The sequence below is a fragment of the Bubalus bubalis genome, chromosome 21 (assembly GCF_019923935.1).
Source record: "Bubalus bubalis isolate 160015118507 breed Murrah chromosome 21, NDDB_SH_1, whole genome shotgun sequence".
Taxonomy (NCBI): domain Eukaryota; kingdom Metazoa; phylum Chordata; class Mammalia; order Artiodactyla; family Bovidae; genus Bubalus; species Bubalus bubalis.
The window spans coordinates 11,844,429-11,855,676 of record NC_059177.1 but is presented as its reverse complement, the minus strand read 5'-3'; the positions used below and the strand labels follow the sequence as shown (position 1 = coordinate 11,855,676).

At 47.9% G+C, this 11,248-nt stretch overlaps 1 protein-coding gene across 4 annotated transcripts in view; it reads right to left on the bottom strand.

The window, feature by feature from the left end:
• Positions 1-232: 232 nt before the first annotated feature.
• ACVR2B (activin A receptor type 2B) overlaps positions 233-11,248 on the bottom strand; it is a 38,282-nt gene continuing 27,266 nt past the window's right edge. For all 4 annotated transcript variants that reach the window (XM_045163909.1, XM_045163911.1, XM_045163908.1 and 1 more), the window contains one exon: positions 233-10,014. In XM_045163909.1, the coding sequence (XP_045019844.1) occupies positions 9,820-10,014 (195 nt within the window). In that variant the 3' untranslated portion in view covers positions 233-9,819. The remainder of the gene's footprint in view (positions 10,015-11,248) is intronic.

Here is an 11,248-nt window from a genome sequence, read left to right as displayed (position 1 = left end):
GGATGTCTGCTTTAGGCCATTTTAGGTGTGTGCGGGTATTTAATATATATATATAGGTGTGTGTATTTTATATATATATATATATATTATATATATATATATAAATCAGCACACTTTTCAAATCCAGACAGGGTAACAGCAACAAGCTTAACTCTGTGTGTGTGTATATATATATATATATTTTAAACATGATACTTTAGTATAACTTTTGTTAATTCAGTAGTACAATCTATTTCTGTTCTACAAAATTTTTATTGTATAGCTACAAGGGTGAAAAGTGACCTATTACATTTACATCTCACATATCCTGGTACACAGTACTTATTGAATTTGAGCCAAAAACAAGAAGTCTTTAGTTTTAGCACTTGAAGAGCTTCCTCAACTTCTACTGTCTGAAATCATATCCTAGTCACATTTCCAGAGTTTGCAAATTATTCATCATTGTAAACGGCGAGAAACAGGTGAATCCAAACTTTTAATTACAGTTTTATATACAAGTTAGATAACACAGCTCAAGAAGACTTTGCTATCCATCCTAAACCCAACACACACATTCTGCACAAAGTTATTAGACAAGTCTTAGGGTTTTCTGTCTTTTCCTTACAATAATACAAACATTTAGAAGGAGCTGGTAAAACTGATATATAACGATGGCAAATGAGAGGTGACATCTATTGGTTCCAAAATTGGTCCTGCAAATGTACTCTGCTGTGTTCTTTAACTGTGTGTCTGTTGCAAGGAGAAGCTCTTTTCACAAGAACTGACATCAAACTCAATATAAGTTGAATTTACAGTACTGTATGAAGTTATTCAGATTCAAGGACAAATGTGGAAAAATGTTAACACATGGAAAATTTGGCCTTTGATGCTACCATAAATATGTCAAATTCATAAGCAGATTCTTTTTGTACAGTTGAAAAATGGCATCATGTGGATTTGTGGTGTGGAACTGAAATCTCAAAGTATGTTTCTCATCTGCGGTAACCCTCACCCCCCCAATTCTCAAGTACCACCTAATTTACTTTTGCATTTTTACAGAATTCTAGAAGAAAAATAAAATGGAGGGGGGAGGAAAAAAGACGCTGGCATTTTAACAAGTCTTCCCCTCCCAGGAGGTCGTCAGGCTCTCAGATGAGGTCTCCTAAGAATCTCTGCATGGTCACTGGCTCTCAGACAGCCTCTCGAAAATGACCTGGACACCTTCCAACTCAAACTCCAGCTGTTGCCTCATCCTACTCTCATCTCTGCCGCTGCTGGTAAGATTTCTATGAGTGTGTTTCTCGCTTATGGAAAAACTATTCGGCGAAACAGACACCTAACTTGTGGCAGTGCTCTGAGAAAGCCTCAGCTAAAGCCCCTGCAGAAAGCAGAGCGCGCACTCTGAGGGCTGCGCTGGGACCCAGCGGGGACACGCTGACCGTGCTGTCCCACGACCAGCAGCACCGGCCAGGCAGGCAGCCCAGCTCACAAGGGCCGAGTTACCACTTTAATCTTGGTCTGCCATCTACGCCCCGGAGACGCAAATTCAGATGTGGTGACTGCTGGTTAATTAAACTTTCTGAACTGGTTTTTAAAAAAAAAAAAAAAAAGGCTCTTTAAAAATATATATATATATTTATTTAAAATACATCAAAATGACAAACAGCCATAACCCGCAAGGCCTAATTTCACAGCAACGTATGCTACAGACATCTTCCCAAAATGCACTGCGGTGGATGGGGTGGGTGGGGGGTTCGATCCTGCCATTTAAGGGAATGTTCTACGCTCGAGCTTTAGTGACTGGACGTGTGTTACAAAGAGCTCATTTTCAGAACTCATTTGTGAACAAGGCCAACCTACTGAATCACCTTGCCCATTCAGACACAAGAATACTGAAAATGGCAGGATTCAGAGTGGAGCACGGGAAGCACCGTTCAGATGACACTCAAGACCCATCCCACCACAGGGCCGCGAAGAGCTTGCCAGAAGCCCTTTTTTTCAATCCTTGGGAAGAGTTTTACTTTAAAACAAACGAGTACCCATACTCGGCAGGGTTCCTGCGTGCGTGCGTGCGTGCGTGCGTGTCTGTGTGCGCGTGTGCGTGTCGCAAGCCTGCAGTTTCGAGAGGACCCAGACGGTGACACTGTTCCAACACGAGGTCTGAGGTAACTGGTTCTTAACACACCTGGAGCACAGAACTGCATCCAGAAAATACAGCTGGGAAAAAGGAAAAAGGTGGGATTTCTGGCTAGAAAAGACAAGTAGAAAAAAGCTTACAGCAGTTGCTTTTGGGGGGAGGCAGGTGACAAAACAAAGGCACAACAGAATTACATTCCAAGACGCGTGGCTGGAGGGCAGACAAACGTTCTTTGATGGGGAACAGGAAAGGGCCGAGGGTCGATGCCCAGAGTGCTCCTGGATCCTCCGAAACTCAGTTCATTCAAGTATAAAAGGGGTGGCGTAAAACGATACTCTCGGCCAGACCGAAGAGAAGCACAGCGGGTTTAACAAGACACATGAGAGACTCTCCTGACAACACCGTCCCAACCAGCGCACCTTTGAACCCAGCGGCTGAAGCCAGGCCTTCAGCAACTGTGGACACAGAGTATTAGCTACATGCCTAACCCCGTCAGAAAGGCTCACCCCAGTGACCATCCACTCTCCACCCAAAAACCTAACAGGTCAAGACCGCCTTCCACATCACGGCAGTGATGCTGACCTTTGTAGGAAGAGCAGGAAAGCCTTGTAGACGTTGGGCAGAGGCCCTGCTGGCACATGGTTCTGAGCCTCCTCCGCGGGCTCCAGGGTTGCTCGCTAGACTCAAGCGGCCCAGCCCCTCTCGCCTCCCAGCAGCCTTAATAGAGCAGACAGACAGGGCGGGCAGCCCTCCATTTACTCTGATCGCAGTATCCAGACACCATGCCCCTCCCTTTCCGAACGGAGAATTCTCTCCTGAAAAACTGGATAGTTTGGTCTGAGATCATTCAGTTTGGCAGATTTCTCCAATCACCAAATCCTCGTTTTACCCATTTGTTGCCTGAATCTTACTTGAGTCCCAAGCCACCCTAATCTGCACCCTGGTACAATTTCTGTTCCCCGAAACCCCTTCACACCACTACACCCATGAGAGTAACTTACAAAGGAATTATTCACCTCAGAAGCCTTTGTTCAAAAGAAACCTCAGGAGGAAGCACGTATATAGAGCACACGGCAGGATCCTCTGGCCTCTCCCAGCCCCTCTCCTCAGCAGACTGCCTCATGCAGACAGCCTGCAAGTGGAGTTTTGGGCCAAACAAGACCCATCGGTGGACTGCAATGTGCCAGTGTATCAACAAGAAGCCGCAGGAGCGCTCAGGGGCAGCCCCACACCACTCACACTCCAGTGTACACTTATCTTGGAAGGTAAAGCTCATGACTCTGATTACAAAATCATTCTTACTCAAACTCACTAGACTTTATAAAAATAATCTGTGGTATAAAACAATCTCCACACTGTGCAGAAGAAATCTGTTGGGTGATATAACTAAATATATATGTAGTGCTATAGATTTCTTAAAGTAAAATTTCAAGTGTCGTATCTCTATTATATAACCTATTCTTTTATTTACAATGCTACCTAACAACATTCCAATGCGAACGTGATTGGGAGAATCCAGGAATGAGCCCGCACCCAACCCACAGCAGAAATTCCCAGGGCTCAAGACAGGACTCCTCCATTTGCAAAAAAAAAAGACCCATCCACATCTGCCTGAAAAGCATGAGCTAATGGGTCCTATTTTTTGTAACTGTGAGCTTCAAAATGTAAACTTTACAAGTGAAGGAAACACGTTTCTGTGGATGTCCAGAAAAGCCCACAGTTGTAGAATCCACTGCATACACACACACGTCTGCGTGTATATTTCTTTAGTGTCCTGTAGTTGGCTTGCAGTAGTTCTCAGAATTGCCTAGGCTCCAGACAATCCAAAGACACTCCTGGAAAGGGCAGTGCAAAGCCCATCTCCACATGCTGGCATTCAGAGAATATGTGTTTTAATTCATGAGGAAAAAACACTTGTCTTATCGCTACAAGCTGCCATAGGAGCAAATAAAATCTCACTGGTTTTGGCACTACAGGGATATATGGAGGATCACAATCACAAAATCCTGCTTCATTCATACCTGGAAGATACCGTCACAATGATGTAAAAGCTGTAAAAATTTTCAGTAGTGGTAAATCCTTTCAATTCAAAATTCTGTCCAAACCAAAGTTTACAGTGAACACAAAATGAGTTTAAAACAAGAATATTCAAAATATCCCACTAGATAATCTGGACTTCTACTTGATGGTAATTTGTAGTTCTCCTGGACCCACTGCAGTCATCCCTCTATATGGAGGGTTGCGGGGTGGAGATCCGAAATCCACTGATGCAGAAACCTCTTGTATAAAATGACGCACATTTGAAATCACCTCCAGATTGCTTGTAATACCTAATATAATAAAATACTATGTAAAGACTTGTAAATATAATGTAAGTACTATGTAAAGAGTTGCCAGGAAGTGGCAAATTCAAGTTTTGATTTTTGGAACTTTTTGTAATTTTTTCCCCCAAAATATCTTTGATTCGAGGTTGGATGAACCCGAGAATGAGGAACCCATGGATGCGGAGGGCCAACTGTAATTGTTTTTCAAGTGTGGCTGAGTCACATGAATTAATTTCCAAGGGAAGGGGTGCATTTTAAAATTCCATTTATTTTTGCTACAAAACTAAATCCTCTTTAAAAAAAAAAAAAACAACTTCCCCAAGCCTCCTAAGGGTCTGGGATACATTCATAGGTGGATTGCTGGTTGCAAATTAACTGTCAGGAATCTTACTTAAAGAACATGCCTATAACCCTGAATTCATTGTTTACAAATCTAGGCTAAGAAGAAAAACAAACAGTTCATCAACTGAATCACTGGGCCGGTTTCTTTGCCTAAAACATAACTCCTGATTGAGACTTGAAATCATCATTCCTAGGCTGAACACATTAGCTGCTGAGTATTATACTATTCCAGCTTTTGTAAACAGCCATTGACCAGAAAAAGCCACCTTGTCTCCTTTTCTTTTTTGGCCGCTTGCCCTGAACCAAAAGGGGAGGGAGTGGGATGGGGTTGGGGGTGGGGGTAGTCAGTCAGTTCCCTGTGCTTCTTGAAGAGTCAGGTCTGAGGCAGGCCTGGCCATCTCTCCAAAGATTCAGAAACAGCTGGGACTGACAAACGGAGTTAACTCCCGGAAAATGCTTTCCAGGTTAGGTATTTTTTTTAGTAAGCCAAGTTCTCTGTGATAATGCCCGGCTGTTCAACTGCTAGGATGCGTTCTCAGTCACATGCCACTCTTTGCGACCCCACAGACTACAGCCCACCCGGCTCCTCTATCCATGGAATTTTCCAGGCAAGAATCCTGGAGTGGGTTGCCATTTCCTACTCCAGGGGATCTTCCCCACCCAGGGACTGAACCCACGTCTCTTGCATTGCAGGCAGATTCTTTACCAATGCCCCACCTGGGAAGCCCCTTCACTTCTAGTACCAATTCTAAAAACTTACGTACATACGCTCACTATATTACTTAAAAAAAAAAAAAAAAAATCCTTGTATTGCCAACAGATGCTGGGAACTTCACATTGTATTCTCGAAGAGGCAGAATTCCATTTTCAAGAGGGCCATCTAGTCCACCCACCCCAATGGAACAGCCCCCTCCCTGGCCTCATGGTTTAGAGTACAGGGGCCAAGGGATGGGGCTCTCTGAGCCACATACACGACATATGGTGGACCCTCAATACACGGCTCGGCCTGCCATGAAGGAAACATCACACACGCAGCCCAAGCACCCAAAGAGGAGCAGCACGGCGGCCAGCTGGAGAGAAAGGAGACAGAGAAGAACCGCAGGATCCCCTGCTCAGCTCCCTAAGGCAGGGACCAGCCATGACAGGAGGGTCGGCCTGGTCCCTGGGGGCAGGGGCAGAACCACCTCGGGGGCCTGGAGACAGCAAATTTTTCCCTTGGCTGAGAAAGCAAGAGTGGGCGGCTCAAGCATCCTGAGGCTGTCCGAGGCTGCACAAGGTCCCTCTTCTTCTGGACACATGCCGCCCCATGCAGACAGGATGAAGTCTGCATCAGAAGCAGCTGGCACATGTAAGGAAGCCTCCCCAGCAGGACTGAGCCCTTTGGGTCCCTACTGAGAGCCAAGAAAACAAGAAGGCCATCTGAACACCAGGCTCACGGCGCTTACCCCACTGCCACCAGGCTGGGTCTCCCTTCCTCCTCAGAAGGACCTGGCTGTGGCCCTCACACCCCAAGTAATTCAACCAGAGAAGGACTCTGGGGAGGGACCAATGGCCCCAGGATGTGCTAACGCCTATGCCCTTCCATGGCCTGTGATGAAGAGTCCTCTGCGGAACACTGTGACACAGTGACCTCTGTCCCCACGTGTCTCCTCCTTCCCTTGCTCACTCCTGGCTCCCTCTGGTTCAGGAGACCTCCCCTGCTGCTGCTGCTAAGTCGCTTCAGTCATGTCCGACTCTGTGCAACCCCACAGACGGCAGCCCACCAGGCTGCTCTGTCCCTGGGATTCTCCAAGAAAGAACACTGGAGTGAGTGGAGACCTCTCCACGAGTGACCAAAGAGAAGACACTCTCCACAGCCAGGAGCCTGCCTGGACAACAGCACACTCTGGAGGAAGGGGCAGGGGTCCTGGGCCACTTCTGTCCTCTGACTTGGCCACCCTCCTATCCTGAACGGGGCAGGGACGATGAGACCAGACTCCACAGCTCACACTCTTCCACAGAGCTTGGAGGGAAAGAGAAAAAAAATGTAGGAGTGATATGAGCTCCCTGGAAATGGAGATTGCGTGAAGCATCTGTGGAGATGAGCACAGGCTGAGCCCCACAAGCCCGTCGGCACAAGCCGGAGCCGCGGATGGCTGGCTCCCCAGAGGATTCGTGAGGAAAAAGATGACTTCATCAGAGGCAGAAGAGCCCCCCAGGCCCCAGCGGCATGTCGGGAGAGAGACGCCCACCTTCTCCTGGCCACGACCATGGGCAGGGACACTCGGCACAGCACGCGTGTGCCACCAGAAGCCCTCTGCCAAGACACGCCACCCGGGGGCCGATTCCTGACACCTCATTCTGGTGCCACGGCCCCGAGGAAGTGACAGTGGCTGGGCACAGGGCCAGCAGAGGGGGACCCTCATCCCTGCCTCAGCCTAAAGAGGTCCCGTAGCAGGGCAAAACTTGCTCTCAGGAGAATCAAGCCAGCACACAAAAGAAAAACTGCCCAGAGGAAACCTAAAACCAAACAGAGGCTGGGCTTAAGTGTTCCACACGGGATAGGATCAGAGATCCGATCATTCCTGTCGGAAATCAGCTACATTTTCTTAGTGGTTTATTTGTTTCTTCTGAGGGTTGAAAAGTAGAGATGCCCAGCACTGCCTACCTAAGTAAGGAAAAAGCTGGAGAAACCAGATATGGCACTTTTTAATAAATATTTTAAAGCTTCTGAAAGAAATAAGTGGAAAAGAAAAGCAACTGCTGTAAGGCCTGTTTTGCTGTTAAAAATCATTCCAAGGGAAGAAAAAATACCACAGCACAAAATAGTTTTAAAAAGAAAAGGAAAAAATAGACAAATAAGTTACTAAAAAAAAAAAACAAAAACCGGTCCCTGGAGCCACCCTGGCCAGCTCACATTTTGACCCATGAAGCAAAGCTCACCTCCCACCGCACTGTGTCCAAACACGCAGAGGAGGACCCAGCCTGGGGGGCCCAGCGCCCCCGCCACCCGGCCCGGCCGTCACAGGCGGCCCGGGCAGCATGGCTCCAGAGACCTGCCGGTCAGTTCCCCTCGCGCCACCGGTGATTTGCTTAAGAAATTAAGTCTCAAGTAAAATTACCTCATGGGGGTCTAAAGGCCACAGTTTTCCCAGGTTAAAGTGGGGTCGCCTGTCATTCTGAACAATGACCTCTCAAGTCGAGGGAAACAGCGGAACCTCTAAAAAACTCAGGAGGAGGCGACCCCCCTTCTCACCCCAGTCAACCTCTCCCCATCGCCCACCAACTCGCCTACCCTCAAGGTGAAGAGATCCAGTTTTCAAATAAAATGGTCTAAAGCAATAGGAAGGAAACGCCTTCACAATAAGAGTGATGAATGCCCAGACTCAGCCCAGACAGCCAACCCACAGTGGATGACAATTATTTACAAGGGGATGTTATCAACGAAAAACGGGAGCATTCCCTAGAAGACTCACAACTTTTTTTCTTTTTCTCTATTTCTTTTAAACTTTGTCATAAAAGCCAACTTACATTAAAATATACTTACTACGAGACAACACAACTAATAAAATATATAATAAACCTTACACAAGTAGAAAATTCTGAGGTATTTCTGGTTTGAGGTGGTCTGTGGTCGTGAAGTTTTAATTCTTTTACTTTTCAAAATTTAAACCTCGGAAGCCACATAGCAAAGCGTTTGTGTGGATGTGTGTGTTTTGTTTTTCTTTTAAAAATTTGCATGTTTCATAAATTAAAAAAAAAAAAAGTCAAAGGTTGAAACAGCAGCATTAGGAACATTCACTGACGAGAGCAAGGTTATGGCAAAACAGAGAAACGGTTTTTTCGAATATGCACCTCTTGTAAGGGGGTCTGGAGAAAGCTGTGTCCACGAGCTACATAAAGGGACAGACAGAGCCAGCGCTGCAGGACTCTGGGGCTCTCCAGAGACAGGCCTTGGCCAGGCCGGACCCAGGAAATCCTCTCGCCCCGGCTGTGCAGGGCACCCCCCCGTGGCCATTTCCCTGAACTGCTCCAGGAGGAAACTATTTCAACTTTTCCTCCATTATAGATATTTACAGTATAATGTCTCATGAAGACTGTACTCACTAAACCGTGATGATTTCTACCCTTGCCGAACCTTAAAATCAGGGTAGAAAAAAATGTTGTGTCCTATGCCCAAGCCCAAGTGGGTGAAAAGAAAAACTGGACAGGGCACACAGATGGGCCAGAGCCACACCTGATTTCAGACTTTCTCCAAACCCCACTCTTGCCATTCATGCTCAGCCTTCACACGATCCTTCCCCTCGATTCCGGGTTACCTGAGAAGTAGTCTCATAGCAAAGGATGTTGCTCCGAGTGTGCCCGAGTCCAGTGTAGCTCTGCTCCAGAACCCACCCCCAGCTCCGTCCTCCCCTCCAGTCCAAACCATCCTCATCCTCAGTCCAGTTTTTCCTCGGTCAGGACAACACCCGTTAATCCGTGAAAAGACACGCCTGCTGTTTCTTAAACTCACTGTCTAAAAAGGGAGAAAAACACAGTAAAAGGCGAGGCGGGAGGGGGACGAGGGCAGAGGGAAACTCCTCCCATGAGGAAGATGTGTTCTTATGTAACAGTCTTCAAAGGTTCCTCTAGGTAGAGTTTGCAGCATTAAGTTTCCTAAGACAGGATGGGTTTCTTTGTGTCACAGGTTCTGAGACAACAAACAAAGAGAAAGCGGGGAAAAATGGACCCCGAAGGGCGGGAGGTGGCCGAGGCTCTTCAGCATGGCGCTGGTTCTGCATTCACAGCTCAGCACCTCAACGCCTGCTGACGTGTCCGCTGTTTGCGATACAGTAGAGCAATGTGCTGGTAAAAACTGATCCAATCCAAAAAATAATATTAATAATAATAATTATAATAATTATAATAATAATAAAAAGTCAAGGTAAAATAGCAGCTGCATTTTATGTGTTTGTTGGTATTATGGGATTTCCAAAACAAAACACAACTTTTTTTCTGTTTTTTTTTTCCTTTCCTCTTCAGATCTACTGAGTCTGGAGATCCACTCGTGTCCTGGGCTTAGATGCTCGACTCCTTCGGGGGCAGGTCCACGTTGGTGACAGAGGTCACCAGGGAGACAAGACAGTCCGAGGTAGTGCCGTTGACCGACCTCCGGATCAGGGACACTCGCTCCTCCACACAGCCCGCGGACAGGCGAGCCTCCGCATCGTGGTCCCAGCACTCCTCGATGGTCACGCAGAGCTGGGCCAGGCCCTGCACACCGGCGGGAGAGGGGAAACACATGCCTTTGCTGGTGGCCCTCAGTGAGGACAAGCAAACCAGCGATGTTCCTGAGGACTGAGCCCACAGGCCTGTCCACAGGGGTCTGGGGGAAGCTCCCCTGCCAGCAGTCAGCATCCTGAGCCCACCGGCCTCCTCCACAGCCCCCAGGAAAGGGCCACTGAACCTCAGTATTCAACAAGGGAATCCAGGGCCCCATGGGGCTGCCTGCCTTGGAGTGTTGACATTGCAACAAAATCTCAGGCAAAGCCCAAATCACACAGGGGCCCAATGTGCAGTTACAGTGGAGACAGAGGGGGACTTCATCCCACCCTTTTCCCCACAGGCCCCAGAACCTCCCCCGAGTCCAGGGAATGTGGCCTGACACCCTGTGCTGGAACCAACTGCGTGTAGCTGGGAAAGGCCGCAAGATGAGCGAAGTGCCCACCCATACCCAGGAACAATCCGGCCTGCTTGGCACTAGGCCACACTCAGACCCCTCTGGACCTGTTCCACATCAGAGAACTGGACTGGCAACCGCAGCATCTCTGCCCTGAGAAACTGAAAGTCTGAGGCAGAAGGTAAAGCCCAGCATCCCTCTCCCTGTGCCTAAATTTTCTCCATTTGCAGTCTTGGGTTTCACAGAGCAAGCAGCATGGCAGCAGAACCTGACCTTCACAGGTCAACCCCTGACCATGTGGGAAGAGGGCTAGCCCCCAATGGTGTCCTTCTGAATTAACCCTAGGGTGCCAGGGGAAAAGGATTCAATGGAGCTCAAGGCAAATATCCAAGAAATGTTAATGGTTTCCACAGCTGGGATCTTTTGTACATGTCCCCAGATTGGAGGGGCCCAGATGCCACGTAGCTCAGCCCAGGCCCAAAAACTTGATGAGGGCAGGGAAAAGCGATTACTTCATCAGAGCTAAGCCATATTAAACACTTAAGTGATAGGTGTCCTGCCCAGTGAGGTACAGCAACTCCTTAAATCTAATACTACCCTGAGGAGACAAGAGCTCAGAGAATTAAAGCAATTTGCCTGATGTAACCCAGCTACTGATGGACAGATCCAGGATTTCCATCCCATGTGTCAGGTCCCATCACTCTCTGGGGTCAAAACCAGAGCCGCTGCCTTGGAGAGCACTAACCCGCACAGACACTGCCCAGGTGGAAGGGAGGCAATGCACGGGCGTGGGGGCGGGGGGACGGGGGGGGGGCGGTCCTGCGGCCT